The 23,099-nt window shown below is 45.5% G+C and overlaps 1 protein-coding gene across 5 annotated transcripts; it reads left to right on the forward strand.

Annotated features, from left to right (window-relative positions):
- The first annotated feature begins 432 nt into the window (after positions 1-432).
- Positions 433-23,008, forward strand: BAG1 (BAG cochaperone 1). Of its 5 annotated transcripts, XR_007477969.1 has the most exons (10): positions 433-605; positions 1,925-2,053; positions 3,350-3,432; positions 4,952-5,065; positions 14,939-15,046; positions 15,970-16,032; positions 16,557-16,647; positions 18,556-18,640; positions 21,869-21,908; positions 22,482-23,008. XR_007477969.1 is itself a non-coding variant. In XM_049711114.1 (9 exons), exons 1-7 carry the CDS (start codon positions 569-571, stop codon positions 16,644-16,646), a joined length of 624 nt encoding a protein of 207 aa, XP_049567071.1. In that variant the 5' UTR covers positions 433-568; the 3' UTR covers position 16,647; positions 21,869-21,908; positions 22,482-23,008. The 5 variants fall into 5 exon arrangements, 3 of the variants coding, with proteins under 3 accessions (XP_049567071.1, XP_033293666.1, XP_033293665.1); XR_004486122.2 differs by having other exon boundaries at positions 21,869-23,008; XM_049711114.1 differs by lacking the exon at positions 18,556-18,640.
- The last annotated feature ends 91 nt before the right edge of the window (positions 23,009-23,099 follow it).

Genomic DNA, 23,099 nt, shown 5'->3' on the forward strand with positions numbered 1-23,099 from the left:
GGGCGTGGGCGTGGCCTCATAAGCCGGACGGGGCCTCGGCTGAGTGGGTGGGGCCCGGGGCGGCGGTAGCGGAATAGAGCCTGGCGGGAGCAGGGCTGCTCCGAGGGGCGGGGCCGGTAGCCCCGGGCGGAGCGTGGAAGTAGCCGGGCGGGGTCGCGGGGCGCCGCGCTCAGCCTCCACCGCTGGGTGGGCTACTAGCGCGGGTCTGGCGGAGCGCGGCGGCGCTCGGAGATCGCGAGGCGACCGGGAGCGGCTGGGCCCCCGGCGGCGCGCCCCTCGGCTGGGCCGGGAGCCGCGCCAGTCGGTGCCCCCAGCCGAGCGCGGTCCGCCTCCCTCCCAGCGATCAGCCGTCCGGAGTGTGACCAGAGGGCGTGCCGGATCCACCAGGGGCGCCGCTGCCTGCGTTCGCAGGCCGCGGGTGAAGAAGAAAGCACGGCCTCGCTCGGCCCGGAGCGAAGAGGTGACCCGGAGCGAAGAGGTGACCCGGAGCGAAGAGGGGTCCCGGAGCGAAGAGGCGGTCGGAAGCGAAGAGGTGGCCCTAAGTGAAGAGGTGGCCCGGAGCGAGGAAATGGCGGCAGCCGGGCTCAGCGTAACTGTCACCCACAGTGAGCGCGGGCTGCGAAAAGTCTGGCGGGGGTCTGTGGGTTTGGCCACGTGCCCTCCCGAAGCGTGTGTCCTTGTGTTCTTCTGGCGTCCGGAAGCGTGGGATCTGGTTTGTGTCCGTGGGGCCGGCTTTTGTACGGATCTTCTGTTCAGCACACCTTTGCATGTGGCTGGTGTGTTTTGTCTCAGGCCATTTGTTAGATCCTCGATGTCCGTGCTTCACATCGTGGTCCTGGTTGTATGTGTTAGTGTGTGCCTGCGTAGTTATTGTGGGTCTTTGTGCCTGGCTCTTTTTAGCCATGTTGTGTATGACTGTTGTGTGTCTGGACACCTACGTGTGTGCGAGAGTCTGAACTCTTGTCTGCTTTTTGAGTGAGCCCTGGGTTCAAGCGTACACTCTGGGCACCCTTTGGGTCTGCCTACTTTTGGAGTTGACACAGAACTAGACAAAGTTCTGTGTCGAGTTCTCCAGATAGCTGAGTCCATGAGGTTTCCTCAGGACCAATTAGGGGAGACCCCAGGGCCTCGGAATCTGGTGACCAGGATTCTAGATAATTCAGGTTTAAGTGACCTTGGGATGTCTCCTTTCTAGGCAGCTGCTTTCTACTTCACATAGAAGCAGAGTTGGTAACACCTGTCCCACTCACTACATGTGGCTGTTGAGTAGGCTTAAGGCTTGGCATGATGCACCGGCACAGGCTACCTCCTTATTGTCCACATACCCAGAAAAGAATTAGCACCTCTGCTTCGGAAAGGAATTTCTGCTGTTTGAGTTTATTCATTTGTCTATTCACTGGGCACCAACCATGTATGTGCCGAGGTGTCCCCAGTGGGAGAGACCTGGAGGAAAAACATTTCCTTGCCCATTACAGCAAAGGAGACAAAAATAGTACCTTGCCCAGTACAACACAGAGTAGAGAACAGTCAGGCCACAGGATGCAGATGGCTTGTGAAGAAAGGCACGGACTTTGAAATCAGATAGATCTGAGGTCAAGTTCTAATTCTAGAGTTGGGTCTCATTAGGCAGGTCTTAATTGGACTGAACTCATAGTTTGCTTATCTGTGAAATGGGGAATAATAGGTAGTACCTACTTCATGGGCTTGTTCTGAGAATTAAATAAGATCATGCAGGAAATGAGCCTAGTCAGCCCCTTATGCATGTTAAGTGCTTAAAATGTTAGCTGATATCACTGATATTGTTAGTTACTATAATAAAGGAAACAAAAATCCTTGAGTAGGCCTTGAAGGCTGGGTAAATAAAGTGTCAGCCTATATTGGTTTGTGTGAAAGAGTTTTCTTCAACACTTTTCTCTCTCCCCAGGCAATGAGAAGCACGATCTTCAAGTTATCCCGCAAGAAGGCTGTAGTGAACCAATTGTCCAAGACCTGGCCCAGGTTGTTGAAGAGGCCACAGGGGTCCCGCTGCCTTTTCAGAAACTCATATTTAAGGGTAGGTATTTCTCTTCCAGCTTTGAGCCCTCATTGCTAAAAGGCCTATTTAAAACCGCTTAACTTTAATAATAGAAACTCTCAGTTTCGAAACTAGGACAATTCTTATTTGCTTGTTAATTTATTCATCACTTCAACAAATATGTATTGAGGACCTACTATGCACTGGACACTTGCAAACATTTGAACAGGTATTAGAGTTGAAGTCACACGAAGGTGACAGAAATATTACCATTTTTGATGAAGCACATGGGCAGTCTTCCCTGGCCAAGTTAGATCCTCTTCCCATTGTGTTCAGATGGCACTCCCTACCACTTTTGCATAACTTGTACTGAAATTCCTATTAAATAATTGTCTTCATAGTCACTGAACATCTGATTTCTCTAATACAATAACAAACTCCACAAGGGCAGAGATGCTGCTATGTGTCCAATGCTTGGCATAGTGCTGGCACAGAGAAGGTATTGAACAAACTTACCAGGGCCTGGATGTGGCAGGCCCAGTGGATGATGCTGATTTCTGCCAGGACACACCCACTCCCATCCCCATTCTCTGGTCTTCCCATTCCCATGGGAACCCATTATTCTGGTATCTGATGAGGCTAAATGTATCCCATTTGGTGCCAGTCATAAAAAATTTAGTGATGGGAAGCATTTATATTTGTACTTCATAGTACAGCTCCTTGTCTTTTCTTTTTAAAAACGTTTCATTTTAGAATTATAAAGGCAATAGAAATCCATGTTTGAAAATAGAGGAAAGCACAAAAAAGAAAATGTTCTCCTGGATAAAACCCCTCATAACAATTCAATATATTTCCGTCCAGCCTCTTTTTGTTTGTTTGTCCTGGCATCCCAAAGTGTGGGTTCTCATTTGTGGCTTTTTTTTTTAGTTGACAAAACTAGGATCATTTCTAGTGATCTTCTTATAACACTGGGTCATCAACATGTATTATGGCATTGAAGTTTCCTGAAAAAAATGAGCTTTGATGCCTACAAAGTCTTCTGTTGTACTGATGTATAGTTAATCAGTCCCCTATTCCTGAATTTTGGGCTCTTTCCAGTTTCTCACTATTATGAATAATAGTTATTGTATAACAGTTATTGTGCAGGCACATGTCCAGTTATGTGTTAGGGTAAATATCTAAAATGAAGTTACTGGGTCAAGAAACCTTCTAAAAAGCTTATACCAATTCATCCTCTTCTTATTAGTGAACACACTACTTCCTGTACCCTTGCTGAAATCTGTTTTCACTGTTGTGCAATTGTTGCAACCTGACATCACTTTCTTCTTTGTTCAGGAAAATCTCTGAAAGAAATGGAGACGCCATTGTCAGCACTTGGAATACAAAATGGTTGCCGGGTCATGTTAATTGGGAAAAAGGTAAGTTGCTTTTTCCACCAGAATACCTCAGAATCAAATGACGAAGGTCTTTTATGCATGTTTCTGTTTAGAAGGCCAAGTCGGGGAGCCAAGGTTGGCACTGGTGAAGTAGCGCTCTCTAAACAAATGTAGTCTCTTTGTTCCCTGGAGTCACCAGTTCTCACACCCTCCAGCTCCTGTTGTTTAGGGCTTTCACTCTGGGAATTAGGAGTGGTTATGCTGCCTCAGTAATGTGGCTTTTGTGTTGGTGGTGGAATCAGTCTGGTTAAAATAGTGCCTGAGGCAGTCCCTACTCACTTGGAGGGGGATTTGCAAGAGAGCGTTTTTGTTAGAATAAACCTGTAGATTTTAAAAATAAGTACTCTGCAAACTTCAGGAGCCTCTCTTCCTTTAACCATTCTTTTTACCAGAATCTCACATAAGGATAAACCCTCTTTGGCTGGAAAGAAAGGTTCAGACTAAAGAGGTGATGGAGAAAAAGCCAGTTGGTGAGAAAAGTAGGCCCTGGGGTGATGAGAGAGGGCCATAGCCAGCCCTGCATTGTGACACAGTGGAATTGTTGGTCCTGTGAAGTTCCCTTACTTCGAGTGAGGTGGCTGATTCAGAGCGGAGAGAGGGCAGAGATTAGCAAAGTGGAGGCACGGAAAGTCTACTCCAGACTTGGAACTGCCAGGAGACTGGCACTCAGGATTTGGCCACAAAGAAGAATGTGAACAATTTAGGGTAGTGTAAAAGCAGGAAGCTGCTGGCTACCAATTAAGGTGAGAGAAGGGGAAATAATCTAGAGATTTCTTGCTCAAGGGTCAGGGAGAATGGTGATGGGCAATGAGCAGAACCCAAGAGTTGAGTTTGAAGAAGCTTTAGGACCCTCAGTTGGAGCTGTCCTGGAGTATGTGGAGCCAAGTCCAATTTAAGTCTCTTCTACCTATTTTGGGCTGTGTAACCTTAAGTTACTTTACAGTAACCTCAATTTCATCATCTGAAACAGTACCTCCTTCACTGGATTGTGGTAAGGCTTAAACAGTAATACAGGTGAAGTGCTTAGGATGAAACCTGGCATACAGGGGATGCTCAGTAAAAGTATTCATCATCATCATCATATTGAATGAGAGAGCTCAGGAATTCCATTTAAAGGAAGGGTAGAATTCCACCTGTCTCACCGTTCTGGACTCCTCACAGGCATTCACTGTAACTTGTTAACACTCCAGGCTTCAGTCCGGAATCTGTTGGTAATCAGCCCCAGGCTGAGGTTGAATCTGGCACATGGATCAGCTTTGTTCTCTGAACCCAAGCCGTCAGGGCTCTCTTGCCAGAATGTGTACCTGATACCTTCTCTCTATCTAGTCTAGAGTCTTTGTAGATAGAAAACCTTCATGTATAACCCTCCAGCTTGCCTTCTAAGAAGCAACAGAGTTAAGACGATTTTTTCTAGGTCAGTGGTTTAACCCAATTGTGGTCAGATTTTTTTTTCCTGACAGAAAAAAAATTCTTGACTTCATTTTATTCTTAAACATTTTAGAACAGTCCAGAGGAAGAAGTTGAAATAAAGAAGTTGAAAGATTTGGAGAAGTCTGTGGAGAAGATAGCTGACCAACTGGAAGAGTTGAGTAAAGAGCTTACTGGAATCCAGCAGGTAACCCTCTCCGTGGACTTTGTCGTTCTGCCTTCTATGAGAATTCTCTGGAGATACAAATATGTGGTTACAAGGGCGGACTTTGTTGTCAGACTCCCTGGGTTCAGACCCTGGCTCTATCCTTTCTGTTACTGTGGGCAAGTTTGCCTTTGTCTCAGGTTCCTCATCTGTAAAAAGGGAGTAATGATGGTACCTCCCTCTTAGGGCTGTTGTGGGGATTAAATTACATAATTTGAGCCTGACATATACTAAGTGCTTTGTAAGCGTTATCAACACTGTTATTTCCAAACCCCAGCCAGCATCCATTTGTGCTCCTAGGAGAACACCTGCTGTGCTAGGATCATGTGTCTAAAATAGAATAAGTAGCTTCTCTCAGTCTAGTCAGCTATAATGTATTTGGCAAGGCAAAGAACATTGTGTGGATTCATAGAAGGTCCAAGTTGACCATGATCTTGGGGTGGGCATAGGGGTCATCCTATTCAATTCCTTATAGTATTAGAGGTGGAGTACTGAAACCAAATAAGGATGAGACACAGCCCCAAAGCACATACTTATTTATGATCCCTTCATTTTATAACATTTATAGATGTATGTTTGTGTTTTAATTACAAAAGTAATACATGCTGATTGTACATAGCTTTTAAGAAAACATGGGCACTAATATGAAAAATAATAATTACCTGTAAGACCCCCAACTCAAAGATAATCATTACTAAAAACTGGAATCTATTTTTTCATCTTAAAAAAATTGGTATAATGTTAGGTACACTTTGTTTGTAAATTGTTCCTTTATTGGTTTAAAAAATTGAACATTTTCCCATGTCATTAAAAATGATCATATGTAACCAAATCACTTTGCTGTATACCTGAAACGAACACAGTATTGTAAATCAACTATACCTAAATAAAGAAAAAATGTTTTGACTGGAAAAAAAAAGGTCATACTTTTCAAAACTTCCATAGTATTTATTTCATCATATGAATGGATCATGGTTTACCTAACCAATTCTCTATTATTCATCACCTAATGTTATTTTACCATTATGTATAGTGGTTCCTTTTTTTTTAACATCTTTATTGGAGTATAATTGCTTTACAGTGGTGTGCTAGTTTCTGCTTTATAACAAAGTGAATAAGCTATACATATACCCATATCCCCGTATCTCCTCCCTCCTCTGTCTCCCTCCCACCTTCCCTACCCCACCCCTCTGGGTGGTCACAAAACACCAAGCTGATCTCCCTGTGCTATGCGGCTGCTTCCCACTAGCTAGCTATTTTACATTTGGTAGTATATATAAGTCCATGCCACTTCGTCCCAGCTTAACCTTCCCCTTCCCCATGTCCTCAAGTCCATTCTCTACATCTGCATCTTTATTCCTGTCCTGCCCCTAGGTTCTTCAGAGCCATCTTTTTTTTTTTTTTTTAGATTCCATATATGTATATGTTTTAGCATATGGTATTTCTTTTTCTCATTCTGACTTCACTCTGTATGACAGACTCTAGGTCCATCCAACTCACTACAAATAACTCGATTTATTTACTTTTTATGGCTGAGTAATATTCCATTGTATATATGTGCCACATCTTCTTTATCCATTCATCTGTCGATGGACACTTAGGTTGCTTCCATGTCCTGGCTATTGTAAATAGAGCTGCAGTAAATATTGTGGTATATGACTCTTTTTGAATTCTGGTTTTCTCAGGGTACATGCCCAGTAGTGGGATTACTGGCTCCTATGGTAGTTCTATTTGTAGTTTTTTAAGGAACCTTCATACTGTTCTCCATAGTGGCTCTATCAATTTACCTTCCCACCAACAGTGCAAGAGGGTTCCCTTTTCTCCACACCCTCTCCAGCATTTATTGTTTGTAGATTTTTTTTTTTTTTTTTTTGCGGTACGCGGGCCTCTCACTGTTGTGGCCTCTCCCGTTGCGGAGCACAGGCTCTGGACACGCAGGCTTAGTGGCCATGGCTCACTGGCCCAGCCACTCCGCAGCATGTGGGATCTTCCCGGACCAGGTCACGAACCCGCGTCCCCTGCATCGGCAGGCGGCCTCTCAACCACTGCACCACCAGGGAAGCCCCCTCATTGTAGTTTTGATTTGCATTTCTCTAATGATTAGTGATGTTGAGCATCCTTTCATGTGTTTGTTGGCAATCTGTATATCTTCTTTGGAGAAATGTCTGTTTAGGTCTTCTGCCCATTTTTGGGTTGGGTTGTTTGTTTTTTTGATATTGAGCTACATGAGCTGCTTGTAAATTTTGGGGATCAATCCTTTGTCAGTTGCTTCATTTGCAAATATTTTCTCCCATTCTGAGGGTTGTCTTTTCGTCTTGTTTATGGTTTCCTTTGCTGTGCAAAAGCTTTTAAGTTTCATTAGGTCCCATTTGTTTATTTTTGTTATTATTTCCATTTCGCTAGGAGGTGGGTCAAAAAGGATCTTGCTGTGATTTATATCATAGAGTGTTCTGCCTATGTTTCCCTCTAAGAGTTTTATAGTGTCTGGCCTTACATTTAGGTCTTTAATCCATTTGAGTTTATTTTTGTGTATGGTGTTAGGGAGTGTTCTAATTTCATTCTTTTACATGTACCTGTCCGGTTTTCCCAGCACCACTTATCAAAGAGGCTGTCTTTTCTCCATTGTATATTCTTGCCTCCTTTATCAAAGATAAGGTAACCATACATGCATGGGTTTATCTCTGGGCTTTCTATCCTGTTCCATTGATCTGTATTTCTGTTTTTGTGCCAGTACCATACTGTCTTGATTACTGTAGCTTTGTAGTATAGTCTGAAGTCCGGGAGCATGATTCCTCCAGCTCCGTTTTTCTTTCTCAAGATTGCTTTGGCTATTCGGGGTCTTTTGTGTTTCCATACAAATTGTGAAACTTTTTGTTCTAGTTCTGTGAAAAGTGCCGTTGGTAGTTTGATAGGGATTGTGTTGAATCTGTAGATTGCTTTGGGTAGTATAGTCATTTTCACAATATTGATTCTTCCAATCCAAGAACATGGTATATCTCTCCATCTCTTCGTATCATCTCTAATTTACTTCATCAGTGTCTTATAGTTTTCTGCATACAGGTCTTTTGTCTCCTTAGGTAGGTTTATTCTTAGGTATTTTATTCTTTTTGGTGCAATGGTAAATGGACGTTTTTCCTTAATTTCTCTTTCACATTTTTCATCATTAGTGTGTAGGAATGCAAGAGATTTCTGTGCATTAATTTTGTATCCTGCTACTTTACCAAATTCATTGATTATCTCTAGCAGTTTTCTGGTAGCATCTTTAGGATTTTCTACGTACGGTATCATGTCATCTCCAAACAGTGACAGCTTTACTTCTTCCTTTGCAATTTGGATTCCTTTTATTTCCTTTTCTTCTCTCATTACTGTGGCTAAAACTTCCAAAATTATGTTGAAGAAAGGTGGTGAGAGTGGGCAACCTTGTCTTGTTCCTGATCTTAGCGGAAATGGTTTCAGTTTTTCACCATTGAGAACGATGTTGGTTGTGGGTTTGTCATATATGGCCTTTATTATGTTGAGGTAAGTTCCCTCTATGCCTTCTTTCTGGAGGGTTTTTATCATAAATGGGTGTTGAAGTTTGTCAAAAGCTTTTTCTTCATCTATTGAGATGATCATATGGTTTTTATCCTTCAATTTGTTAATATGGTATATCACATTAATTGATTTGTGTATATTGAAGAATCCTTGCATTCCTGGGATAAACCCCACTTGATCATGGTGTATGATCCTTTTCATGTGTTATTGGATTTTGTTTGCTAGTATTTTGTTGAGGATTTTTGCATCTATGTTCATCAGTGATATTGGCCTGTAGTTTTCTTTCTTTGTGACATCCTTGTCTGGTTTTGGTATCAGGGTGATGGGGGCCTCGTAGAATGAGTTTGGGAGTGTTCCTCCCTCTGCTATATTTTGGAAGAGTTTGAGAAGCACAGGTGTTAGCTTTTCTCTAAATGTTTGATAGAATTCACCTGTGAAGCCATCTGGTCCTGGGCTTTTGTTTGTTGGAAGATTTTTAATCACAGTCTCAATTTCAGTGCTTGTGAATGGTCTGTTTATATTTTCTATTTCTTCCTGGATCAGTCTCAGAAGGTTGTGCTTTTCTAAGAATTTGTCCATTTTTTCCAGCTTGTCCATTTTATTGGCATAGAGTTGCTTGTAGTAATCTCTCATGATCCTTTGTATTTCTGCAGTGTCAGTTGTTACTTCTCCCTTTTCATTTCTAATTCTATTGATTTGAGTCTTCTCCCTTTTTTTCTTGTTGAGTCTGGCTAATGGTTTTTCAATTTTGTTTATCTTCTCAAACAACCAGCTTTTAATTTTATTGATGTTTGCCATTGTTTCCTTCATTTCTTTTTCATTTATTTCTGTTGTGATCTTTATGATTTCTTTCCTTCTGCTAACTTTGGGAGTTTTTTCGTTCTTCTTTCTCTAATTACTTTAGGTGTAAGGTTAGGTTGTTTATTTGAGATGTTTCTTTTTTCTTAAGGTAGGATTGTATTGCTGTAAACTTCCCTCTTAGAACTGCTTTTGCTGCATTCCATAGGTTTGGGATAGTCGTGTTTTCATTGTCATTTGTTTCTAGGTATTTTTTGATTTCCTCTTTGATTTCTTCAGTGATCTCTTGGTTATTAAGTAGTGTATTGTTTAGTCTCCATATGCTTGTATTTTTTACAGATTTTTTTTCCTGTAATTGTTATCTAGTCTCATAGCTTTGTGGTTGGAAAAGACACTTGATATGATTTCAATTTTCTTAAATTTACCAAGGCTTGATTTGTGACCCAAGATATGATCTATCCTGGAGAATGTTCCATGAGCACTTGAGAAGAAAGTGTATTCTTTTGTTTTTGGATGGAATGTCCTATAAATATCAATTAAGTCCATCTTGTTTAATGTATCATCTAAAGCTTGTGTTTCCTTATTTGTTTTCTGTTTGGATGATCTGTCCATTTGTGTAAGTGTGGTGTTAAAGTCCCCTACTGTGATTGTGTTGCTGTCAATTTCCCCTTTTATGGCTGTTAGCATTTGCCTTATGTACTGAGGTGCTCCTATGTTGGGTGCATAAATATTTACAATTGTTATATCTTCTTCTTGGATTGATCCCTTGATCATTATGTAGTGTCCTTGTCTCTTATAATAGTCTTTATTTTAACGTCTGTTTTATCTGATATGAGACTTGCTACTCCAGCTTTCTTTTGATTTTCATTTGCATGGAATATCATTTTCCATCCCCTCACTTTCAGTCTGTATGTGTCCCTAGGTCTGAAGTGGGTCTCTTGTAGACAGCATATATATGGGTCTTGTTTTTGTATCCATTCAGCCAGTCTGTGTCTTTTGGTTGGAGCATTTAATCCATTTACATTTAAGGTAATTATCGATATGTTTGTTCCTATTACCATTTTCTTAATTGTTTTGGGTTTGTTATTGTAGGTCTTCTCCTTCTCTTGTGTTTCCTGCTTAGAGAAGTTCCTTTAGCATTTGTTGTAAACCTGGTTTGGTGGTGCTGAATTCTCTTAGCTTTTGCTTGTCTGTAAAGGTTTTAATTTCTCCATCAAATCTGAATGAGATCCTTCCTGGGTAGAGCAATCTTGGTTGTAGGTTTTTCCCTTTCATCACTTTAAATATGTCCTGCCATTCCCTTCTAGTTTGTAGAGTTTCTGCTGAAAGATCAGCTGTTAACCTTATGGGGATTCCCTTGTATGTTATTTGTTGTTTTTCCCTGCTTTTAATAGTTTTCCTTTGTGTTTAATTTTGGTAGTTTGATTAATGTGTGTCTTGGCATGTTTCTCCTTGGGTTTATTCTGTATGGGACTCTTTGCACTTCCTGGACTTGACTATTTCCTTTCCCGTATTAGGGAAGTTTTCAACTATAATCTCTTCAAATATTTTTTCAGTCCCTTTCTTTTTCTCTTCTTCTTCTGGGACCCCTATAATTCGAATGTTGGTGCGTTTTTTTTTAATTAATTTATTTTTTTATGTTTGGCTGTGTTGTGTGTTCGTTGCTGTGCGCGGGCTTTCTCTAGTTGCTGCGAGCGGGAGCTACTCTTCGTTGCAGTGCGTAGGCTTCTTATGGCAGTGGCTTCTCTTGCTGCAGAGCACTGGCTTTAGGCGCATGGGCTTCAGTAGTTGTGGCACACAGGCTCAGCAGTCGTGGCTTGTGGGCTCTAGAGCACAGGCTCAGTAGTTGTGGCACACAGGCATAGTTGCTCCATGGCATGTGGGATCTTCCCCAACTAGGGCTCGAACCCATGACCCCTGCACTGGCAGGCAGATTCTTAACCACTGCGCCATCAGGGAAGCCCTGTTGGTGCATTTAATATTGTCCCAGAGGTCTCTAAGCCTGTCCTCAGTTCTTTTTTTTCCTTTCTTTTTTGTGGTACGCGGGCCCCTCTCACTGTTGTGGCCTCTCCTGTTGCGGAGCACACGCTCCGTTCGCGCAGGCTTAGCAGCCATGGCTCACAGGCCCAGCCGCTCTGTGGCATGTGGGGTCTTCCCAGACCGGGGCACGAACCAGTGCCCGCTGCATCGGCAGGCGGACTCTCAACCACTGTGCCACCAGGGAAGCCCTGTCCTCAATTCTTTTCATTCTTTTTTCTTTATTCTGCTCTGAGGTAGTTATTTCCACTATTTTATCTTCCAGGTCACTTATCCATTCTTCTGCCTCAGTTATTCTGCTATTGATTCCTTCTAGAGAATCTTAAATTTCATTTATTGTGTTGTTCATCATTGTTTGTTTGCTGTTTAGGTCTCCTAGTCCTTGTTAAACGTTTCTTGTATTTTCTCCATCCTATTCCCAAGATTTTGGATCATCTTTACTATCATTTCTCTGAATTCTTTTTCAGGTAGACTTCATATTACCTCTTCACTTGTTTGGTCTGATGGGTTTTTACCTTGCTTCTTCATCTGCTGTGTGTTTCTCTGTCTTCTCATTTTGCTTAACTTACTGTGTTTGGGGTCTCCTTTTCGCAGGCTTCAGGTTCATAGTTCCCGCTGTTTTTGGTGTCTGCCCCCAGTGGCTAAGGTTGGTTCAGTGGGTTGTGTGGGCTTCCTGGTGGAGGGGACTAGTGCCTGTGTTCTAGTGGACGAGGCTGGATCTTGTCTTTCTGGTGGGCAAGACCGTGTTTTGGGGTGTCTGTGGACTTATTATGATTTTATGCAGACTCTCTGCTAATGGATGGGGTTGTGTTCCTGTCTTGCTAGTTGTTTGGCATAGGGTGTTCAGCACTGTAGCTTGCTGGTCATTGAGCGGAGCTGGGTCTTAGTGTTGAGATGGAGATCTCTGGGAAAGCTTTCACCATTTGATATTACAAGGAGCCGGGAGGTCTCTGGTGCACCAGTGTCCTGAACTTGGCTCTCCCACCTCAGAGGCAGAGGCCTGACACCCGACCGGAGCACCAAGACCCTGTCAGCCACATGGCTCAGAAGAAAAGGGAGAAAAAAAGAAAGAAAGGAAGGAAAGAAAAGAAAGTTATTAAAATAAAAAATAATTATTAAAAATTAAAAAGTAGTAAAAAAAAAAGAGAGAAGAAAGAAGGAAAGAAAGAAGAGAGCAACCAAACCAAAAAACAAATCCACCAGTGATAACAAGCGCTAAAAACTATACAAAAAAAAAAAACGGACAGCTAGAACCCTAGGACAAATGGTAAAAGCAAAGCTATACAGACAAAATCACACACAGAAGCATACACACTCACAAAAAGAGAAAAAGGAAAAAAAAAAATGTATCTATATATTTTTAAAAAAGAAAAAAAAAAGGAAGAAGAAAGCAACCAAATCAATAAACAAATCTACCAATGATAATAAACTCTAAATACTAAACTAAGATAAACATAAAACCAGGAACAAATTAAATGCAGACAGCAAACCCCAAGTCTACAGTTGCTCCCAAAGTCGACCGCCTCAATTTTGGGATGATTCGTTGTCTATTCAGGTATTCCACAGATGCAGGGTCATGAGGTTGATTGTGGAGATTTAGTCCACTGCTCCTGAGGCTGCTGGGAGAGATTTCCCTTTCTCTTCTTTGTTCGCACAGCTCCTGGGGTTCAGCTTTGGATTTGGCCCCGCCTTTGCGTGTAGGTCGCTGGAGGGCGTCTGTTCTTCGCTCAGACAGGACGGGGTTAAAGGAGAAGCTGATTAGTGGGCTCTGGCTCACTCAGGACGGGGGGAGGGAGGGGTACGGATGCGGGGCGAGCCTGTGGCGTCAGAGGCCAGAGTGATGTTGCACCAGCCTGAGGCGCGCTGTGCGTTCTCCCGGGGAAGTTGTCCCTGGATCCCGGGACCCTGGCAGTGGCGGGCGGCACAGGCTCCCCGGAAGGGAGGTTTGGATAGTGACCTGTGCTTGCACACAGGCTTCTTGGTGGCTGCAGCAGTAGCTTTAGCGTTTCATGCCCATCTCTGGGGTGTGCGCTGATAGCCGCGGCTCACGCCTGTCTCTGGAGCTCGTTTACGCGGTGCTCTGAATCCCCTCTCCTTGCGCACCCCCGAAACAACGGTCTCCTTACTCTTAGGCATGTCCAGACTTTTCCCGGACTCCCTCCCGGCTAGCTGGGGCGCACTAGCCCCCTTCAGGCTGTGTTCACGCAGCCAACCCCAGTCCTCTCCCTGGGATCTGACCTCCAAAGCCCAAGCCTCAGCTCCCAGCCTCCGCCCACCCTGGAGGGTGAGCAGACAAGCCTCTCGGGCTGGTGAGTGCTGGTCAGCACCGATCCTCTATGCAGAAATCTCTCCGCTTTGCCCTCTGCACCCCTGTTGCTGTGCTCTCCTCCGTGGCTCTGAAGCTTCCCCTCCCCACCATCCCCCATCTCCGCCAGTCAAGGGGCTTCCTAGTGTGTGGAAACCTTTCCTCCTTCACAGCTCCCTCCCACTGGTGCAGGTCCCGTCCCTATTCTTTTGTCTCTGTTTTTTCTTTTTTCTTTTGCCCTACCCAGGTATGTGGGGAGTTTCTTGCCTTTTGGGAAGTCTGAGGTCTTCTGCCAGCCTTCAGTAGGTGTTCTGTAGGAGTTGTTCCACATGTAGATGTATTTCTGATGTATTTGTGATCTCCACGTCTTACTCCTCCGCCATCTTGAAGCCATAATGCTTCTTTGAACGTCCTCGGACATAAATCTTTTTTGACCATTTCCGATTTTTTTGGTAGGATAAATTCTTTAAGTTGGAATTACCAGCTAATATATACTACATGTTGTCAAATCTGCATCTGTAGCCTATGGCTTTTATTTCCTCAGAGATACCTGCTGTCCACCTGTTGTCACCAGCTAACTGGTCATTAGGCCAAGCATTGTGAATAAACAGAGAGACAATTTAATAAAAATAATGTAAGTGCTGCCATTTGTTAGCATACATACATCTGTGTCAGGAATTCTATTAAAGGTCTACATTATTTCTCTTTATCCTCATGGTAACCCTCTGGGGTGTGGGTATCATGATCTCCATTTTAAAGATGAGAACACCGAGGCACACATAGGTAAAGAACTTGCTCAAGGTCACAAGCCAGTACAGTGCAGTCAGAGTTGAAGCCCAGGCCTATCAAACTCTAAACCCTGTGCTCTTAATGTCTGCTTCTCGTGTGCAGGTATACACTAGTGACTGGGGGCTTCACCAGAGCCAGGCCTCCACAGGCATTTGTGACCCCAGTGGACCGTGTAAGATAGACCATGTAATGGCCTGCAGCCTACTACAGTGCTTGGAGTGGCCCAGGGCCAGCTTTTCTGTTTTTCCTAAGAGGTGAAGTTGCAGGCCTGAGGTCTGGCCCAGCCTGTTGGGGAATGTGGACTCAGGGTGTGGCTGCTTCATCAGTGCCTTGGCTTGGAGTTTTCCATCAGCCTCAAGGAACCTTTGCAATAATGCATCATTCCTCCACAGGGTTTTCTGGCCAAGGATTTGCAAGCTGAAGCTCTCTGCAAACTCGACAGGAGAGTAATAGCCACAGTCGGGCAGTTTATGAAGATCTTGGAAGAGACTGACACACTAGTAAGTAAATATTCAGCTGAGAAGAACTAGTTTCCTTTGACTATTTTTCAGTCAGTTTCACTCTTTCAGTATCGCACTCACTGCCTGAGGGTATTGAGCACCTATTGCGTACCAGACACTGCTAGGTCTCTGGTGAATACACAGAAAGGTAAGATGGTTCCTGATTTCTCCTGTCCCACCAACATAGGGCTTTTGTCATATTATTTATGTATTTATTTATTTATTTTGGCCACGGCATGTGGGATCTTAGTTCCCCGATCAGGGATTGAACCCATACCCCTGCATTGGGAGTGCAGAATCTTAACCACTGGACTGCCAGGGAAGTCCCTGTTATTTTTATTTATGTATGCCAGTAGCATCTAATCCTCAGGAAGCTGGGATGGTCCATGATCTCATGGTTAGAGAAACACAGGGCTTAACTTTCGTAACACATGTGTCTGACATTTCACTGAGCTCATTAACTGTACAGAATTCAGTCAGACCCAGCTCCTGTGAGGCTGTTGGGAATCATCGATGCCACGCTCCCTCTTAGAGATGACACAGTAATGATATCTCTAGCCTAAACTACTCTGCTTGGGATTCTTGGGGGGAGGTGGTAAAGAAGAAGCAAAAAAGCACTGTGCTTTTCCTGCCACCCTGAGCTCATGGTCCAGCCAGGGCACGGTATCCATGTACAGGAAACAGTGAGAGGACAAAGTCCATGTTATAGATCTATGGCCCCAACACCAAGAACAAAGGGAGCTTGTATAGGGGTGAGAGCCATGGGAAGGGCCATGTAGGGTACAGATCCAGGGAAGTGATTCCTGAAAATGCATGTCATTCACATTAGTGACCTGTGGCCTGTTCGGTATACTGTAGGTATTTCTGATGTGTTATGTCATTTTCACTGAGGATTATTTATACGTCAACTTATTCTTCCATAGGTTCTGCCAGAAAATTTCAAAGACAGTCGAATGAAAAGGAAGGGTTTGGTGAAAAAGATTCAGGTGAGTTGTGTGGTAGGGCATCACAAAGTGTAATGTGTTGGTGCATGTATCTGTTCAAAGTAGGGTAGAGTACAAGTGTGGTGTGGCCTCTCTTTGGTTGTTACATCTCAGCATGAACCCAGAACCTAAGAGAAGAGCTCCTTTCATGTCCCTGTAATTAAATTTGGATTTAAGCTAATTGAGAAGGAAGATGGCTGGAGAGCAGATAGGGCTGACATGTTATACTGATCCGATGGACAGGACCCCCTGAAATCGTGCAGTTGCAGTGGCCTGGCTTCCTGTCCTCAGCACCGTTTGGGGGTTGTTGGCATAGAGCACTGTCAGAAGCCCTGGTCCTGTGCTTCCTCTACCTCCCCCTCCTTCCTCTGGAGTCCAGGCCATCTCCATCCCTGCACACCTGTTTCAGCCTGAGTCAGTCGCCCAGGGGTTCCCCAGAGTGGCTGGGCAAAGAGCCTTTTGCAGGTGGGGCTGGCAGGGGTGCCTGGCCCCGAGTGGGCCCTTACTGCTCTGCATTTACCTTGTAGGCATTCCTAGCTGCATGTGATACAGTGGAGCAGAGCATCTGCCAGGAGATGGAGCGACTGCAGGCCACTAACTTGGCCTTGGCTGACTGAGGTGAGGTGGAGAAGGCTGCGCTGCCTTGAAGAACAGCTCCACCAGCTCTGCACTCTCTGGAACAGAAGTTACGTGCTTTCCCCGGGGCTGCTGGGGACAACTGGCTGATTGAAAGTTTTCCTTCTCTTATACCTGCTCTCAGTGAACACTTGTCTGTGCAATCTTAGCGCACCTGTCAGTTTCTCATTCCGTCTGTGTATATCTGTGCTGTCCAGCAGCCCACCTTGTCTGGAGAGGGCCTCCTCTGCCCAAGTCTTCCCAGCTTTTTTGACCTTTGGATGCTTTCTTTGGGCTGGTGAGAGCTCTCATTTGTCCTGGGGTAGTTCTGGGTTTATCAGCTATCCTGTCTTCAGATACATGAGGCCTTTTTGCCCTTATGATCCCATAGTCCCATCTGTGTAAACCAGAATCACCAGGAGGCTACATCTGGTCAGGAATGTTAGGAATGGCTGAGAACAGGTGTTTGGCACACAGGTAGTCCAAGTATCTCTCATTGTGACCTAATTCTGGAACAGCTGGCTGGGTTGTGGGTTCATAGACCCTGTCTTCACCCCCCAGTGACCCTGACCAGTCACAGGCCGTGAGGTCTCGGGGCCGCTCCTGGACTGGGGCCTGTGGTTGATCCATGGACTTCCTTGTCCCCAAGCAGATCTCTAGGAGGTTACAGCCCAGAGTTGACTAAGTCTCTGCTCAAAACCGGGTCACAACCATGGCTTAGGAGGGGCAGAGAAGAGAGACAGAGTGAATAATAAAGCAGGCAGGTAGTGAGGGCCACCATAAACTTCTCAGGAGTTCCTTCAAAGGCATTTCTGTTAACCGTACCCTTCTGAGATCTACATGTCCTTCGAGTTCTTCGAGGCTGTTTTTGTCTGTTTTGTGGCCTTTTTCCCCTTCATTGTTATTTAAAAAATAAAACAGTTTATATATACGTCAGCAAGCAGAAGAGTGTTTAGACTTTTTTTTCCTTTTGGTAGATGAAGTATGGGAAGCAAAAGCCTTCTGAGGTTCTAGTCTAGTTATGTTATAAAGTTGAGAGTGGCCCTGTGTGCTGGAATGCTTAAACAGGTCAGCGGCCATCACCCCATTTTTTCACACAGTGCCCAGGAGACAGGCTTCCAACAGGCCACTCTGAAGTCAACCTTCTTTGGCAGAGAGGGAGTCTGTGAAGTCCCAGGCATTTAGGGGTGCATGGGTGGGACTAGGACAAGGTGGTGGTTAGGGGTGGACAAGTGGACGAGGCTTGGGGCCCGGCCCGTCCACCCCCAGCTTTAATCAGAGCAGTCCAGTATTTCTCTGTTTCTAGGTAGTAGCTGTGTGGCCTTGAGCCCCAGCACGTTCCTGTGTGCCAGATACCACTCTAAGTTCTTGAGGTGTATTGGTCATTTAATCCTTACACAATCTAGGAGGTAGACAGATACTATCCCTGTTTTATAGATGAGCTCAGGTAATTTGCTCACAATCACAGAGTAAGTGACAAAGCCAGGACACAAACTGGGTAGCTTGAGTCCGAGCCTAAGTCCTTAATCTCTGCCAGTTTGCCTCCCAACTAACATGGGGTTGCTCACACCCTCTCATTTTCTCTTTTTCTTCTATTTATCTCCCATGTTGGCCTCTGCAGCTCCCCTCTGGCCCTCTCCAGTTCATTCTCCACAGAGCAGCTGAGTGATCATGAAGTACACAAATTACCATGTCAGTCCCCTGCTTAAAAACCTCAGAGGCCAAGGTCCGTACCCTGCTCCCTTCTCATCTCGGGCCACTCTCCTGTTTGTTCTCTGCTGTCAGCCACTCTGGTCTAGTTCAGGCCTTCAGGTGCTCTGTGCCCTCTCCCGCCCTGGGGTCTTTGCAGACGCTGTTCCTCTGCTTGGACAGCTCCACGCCATCCTTCCCCTTCCCCTACCCCTGTGCTAGGCGACTCCTGTTCATGCTTCAGAACGTAAACGTCTCTTCATGGAGAAACCTCACCTACTACTGTCTGAGAACATCAAGCCTCCAGGTGATATCCTCTCACAGTTTGTCATGACTTTTTACGATAAACAGCGTTTATCATGGTCTATGATGATTTATTTATGGGATTATTTGATTAATATTTGCCTTTATGCTAGACTGTGAGTTCCTTGGGTTAAGGAGCTTCTTTGTCTTGTTAACAGTGTATTTCAAGCAGATTGTCTGGTTTATATTAGATGCTCAATAAATATTTGGAGAATGAATGAATGTTGACCACACACATTAATAGTGAAATTTCCACTGCTGCACTCACCCACTGAAGCTCCGTCAGCACTGGGATTTATAGCATCTGCTAGCCACTGTCTTATTTAAGGGTGGGCTGCCCAGCACATGTGCAGGGTAGTAACACGGCCCACTCACATAGATCTGCACATCTACAGGGCATCTCTGCCTATGAACAGGGAAAGAGTACACCTCAGTTGCCCACTTGCGCATAACATGATCAGTCCTGCCGCAGGGGAACAAATGGGGCTCTGTGATCCCACAAACATCCTTCAGCCTCACAGAGTTGGAAGAATTCTCCCACACATTTTCTGTTCAGTCAATTATTTCTGCTTATCCTTCGAGGCAGAGCTTAAAGTTTATCCCCTCAGGCTTCCCTGGTGGCGCAGTGGTTGAGAGTCCGCCTGCCGATGCAGGGGATGTAGGTTTGTGCCCCGGTCCGGGAAGATCCCACATGCCGCAGAGCGGCTGGGCCTGTGAGCCATGGCCGCTGAGCCTGCGTGTCCGGAGCCTGTGCTCTGCAATGGGAGAGGCCACAACAGTGAGAGGCCCGCGTACCGCAAAAAAAAAAAAAAAAAAAAAGTTTATCCCCTCTGAGAAGCCCTTCTTCATCTGGTAGTCAGGACTCTTAGTTGAAAACACCACAAACCTATTCCAGAGAGATTGTTGAAATAGAAAATTTGTTGGTAGGATGTTATCTCATGTAACTTTGGGAAGTTCAAGGGCAGTTGGGCTCCAGGAACACAAATGCTGCCTGAAATTTCTGTCTGTATCTCATTGCATGTCACTACCAGAGAGGAACTGCCTCTGTTTCCTTCTTTCTTTTTTCTTTTCTTTCTTTCTTTCTTTCTTTCTCTCTCTCTCTCTCTCTCTCCCCCTCTCTCCCTCTCTCTCCCTCTCTCCCTCTCTCCCCCTCCCCCTCTCCCCCTCCCCCTCCCCCTCTCCCCCTCCCCCTCTCCCTCTCTCTCTTTCTTTCTTTCTTTCTTTCTTTCTTTCTTATCTTTATTGGAGTATAATTGTTTTACATTGGTGTGCGTTTTCTTATTTCTGATTTGAAAAATCTGGAGAATAATCTTCTGGCCAATCAGCAGTGGCCATGCCAGCAGGGTCACATGCCATAGACAGGCCTTTGGGGCCCACACTTACATTTCAGGGTGCTTCCCAGAGACAGGGCCACAGTTTCCATATCTGTAAAGTAGGGAATTAGGTCTTTCTTTCTGTGTGGTGTTCTGGCACATTGCTCAGGCTTAACCTTTGTGATTCCTCATCATGTGAGTGGAAGCCTGGGAGGGGAGGGTCACTGAGGAGAAGCTTGGCTGAGCTCTGCCACTTGGGTCTAAGAGGGGCTTCCCACTTAGGGCAGAGACTTAGATGTCACCAATATCCACTCTTCCTACACTAAGTGAACTACTAATTTGCAGCTTAATATGTGGCCAACCAGATAAAATAATATTTCCCAGTCTTTTTGCACTAGCATGGCCAAGAGACTACATTTTAGCCAATGGGTTGTGTGTACATCTTAGGGAAGCATCGTCAGATGCAGTAGAGTGCCCCTTCCCCGTCTCTGTGGGCTGAGTGTAGACATGATGGTTGGAATTGAAGCGGCTATTCGGACATTGGGGTGGAAACTGATAAGGATAGCAGAGTATAATATAAAAGGAACATGAAGTTAGCATACTACATAGGTCTGTGTGTGAGAGAAATTAACTTCTATCTGTTTAAGCCACTGTTATTTTGGCTTTTTGGTCTCTCACAGCCAGACTTAATCCTATACCAACCCTATGCAGGTGGGAAACAAGTTTCTATTGTCAATAGCCATAGAAGGGCCTTACAGGTGACCTCTCAGTCCCTGCTACCTGCAGACCTATCAGCAACAATTCCTGCCCAGGTTCCCATTTCAGTGGTCCAGGGAATGCTGGTTCCTGTCCTCCTAGCCCCCACTTTCCTCCCAGTGTGTGTTTTCCCACCGAGCATTTCCTGCTCCAGCTGCCTGCCCTGGAGCAGGAATCTGAGTCTGTGTGACCCTGCTGCCGCCTGCCAGGCCCCTCTCCACACTCTTCTGCCCACCGCCTCCACCACTACCAAAAGGCTCCTCCTGTAAGCTTTGGCCAAGAGCGGGTATCTGACATATACCACAGGCTGGGATCTCTGTCTATGGTGGGATTTCCCAATGCTACGTGTCCCTGTGGGCCATTGTGTGAGTGCCTGTGAGCTGTGTGTGTCCAATGTCAACATATTTAACAACCAGTCAGAATGGACGTTGACCAAAAGAGAAGAGCAGGGTCTGGACATGATCCTGCTATGGTGGCCAGGGTGCAGGGGGACACTTAAGGGCTTGGGGCAGCACCTGTTGTCAACAATTATAGACCTGGTTCAGTATTGTAATAAGCAGTCAGATGTATGATGAATACCACCTGAATATCAGCCATGATAGTGTAGACATGTGGCGGGGGCGGTCTGTGTGTGTGTGTGTGTGAGTGAGATTTGGGGTGCTGGTACAGCCCAGGGAGAAAACTATGAGGGGTGTGGGACCCTCCCAAAGGCTGTTCGAGGCTGGGCCTTGCAGTGGCAGAGGGTACAGATTTCACTTAGGTTCTTGACCTCAGTGACAGGCCAGGCTGGGGCACACAGGAGCACTGCATAGAGCCCTGGGGACAGGGACTGACTCTCAGAGTCGTGACCCCCTCGAGAAGGCAGAAGATGCCTGGGACCTCTAGGGGAACATGTGACAGGGTTGAGGAGCATCAGAGTGATGGAGAAGACATCAGATTCAGAGTAGGGAGGACAGCAAAATTCCCCCCCTATGCCAGCCTCCTCCCCAGGATCCCCACAGACACTGACCTGCTTGGCCAGGTTGTGCTGAATCTTTTATTTCATGTCACATCCTCTCCATGCCCACCACGGTTCTCCAGCCTGAAGCTTCATGGCTCAAGGGGCTCCTGTGGGGTTAGCATTTGCCATCGTTCATGATCTGGATGTCCTGTCTTTTTTCTAGGATCACAGCAGACAAGGATGAGGCCACCTCCTCAGGAACCGTAATGTACCCTTCAGGAACCCTGGCCCAGTCCAGACCCCCTGCTGAGCTCTGCCCACCCACCCAGTGTACAGTGCGGGGGAGGTCCCAGGGCTCCCTGGGCATATCCTTCTACAGCTTTTCCCTCTGTACACCCTCCCCTGGGGCGGTTTCAGCTTCCTGGGCTTTCAACCACCTCTGCATGCTGTTGGCCACAAATCTGTCTCTGGCCTGGACCTCTGTCTTAGACTCCAGGCCTGTTCATGTGATTGTCCATTGTACATCGCCGCTGGGTTGTCCCAGAGGCTCCACTGTCCACGAACATCATCACCTCACAAACCTGCCACGCACACCCTGCCCCCTGCCACATGACACCACCAGCCACCCAAGCCTACAAGTTAGAAACCAGCATGTTGCTCTTGCTTCCTTCCTGCCTGTCAACCCCTCACATCCAATCTCACAGCTTGTCGATTCTACTCCCAATGTAACCATGAGCCTTTAATTATCATGATTGTTTTCCAAGTTAGGACACTGTCCATCTGTCTAGAGTATTGCAGCTTCCAAAGACTTTCTTCTCTTCTGTGTTCTCACTTAGCTCTGGCCGGCTCAAGGTCTTATGAATGAAGAAATGAGACCAAATAGGAGATCCGATGTACCAAGGTCATGTTCCAGCCCTGCTTGCTCTAGACTCATTTCTTGCCTCTCCCCCATTCTCCTTTAAATGAGAATGTCCTCCACCATACCCACCTTCTTATATTTCCTCAAATATAAACTTTCTTTCCCTTCTAGATCTTTCCAAACTCATTTCTCTACTTGGAATTACCTTCCCTTGTTTCTTCTTTTTCCTACCTAGTTTCTACTTATCCCTCAGGGCTGAGCTGAGGTGTCGCCTCCCCTGGGAAGTCTTCCCTGCCTTGTCCTTGCCTGGTACCCACAGTACCCTGTGCGCCCCCATCTGGGCCTTTAGCATTCTGTGCTGCTGTTGGCTGACCTTCAGCTTGGCTTCCCCCTTAGACTGACTGTTTGCCCCAGGAGCCGGTAATGCTGTCTAGCTTATTATGCCCTGTTGTATCCCCAGTGCCCGGCACACAGTAGGTGTTCAATAAATAATTGTTGACTGGAGGAATAAATGAACAAATAAGGTCACCTAGTCAGTCGGGGGCAGAACAAGGAAAAGAGCCCAGAGTTTCTACCCGAACCCTGAACCCCCAAC

This window comes from Orcinus orca, chromosome 6 (assembly GCF_937001465.1).
Source record: "Orcinus orca chromosome 6, mOrcOrc1.1, whole genome shotgun sequence".
Taxonomy (NCBI): Eukaryota; Metazoa; Chordata; class Mammalia; order Artiodactyla; family Delphinidae; genus Orcinus; species Orcinus orca.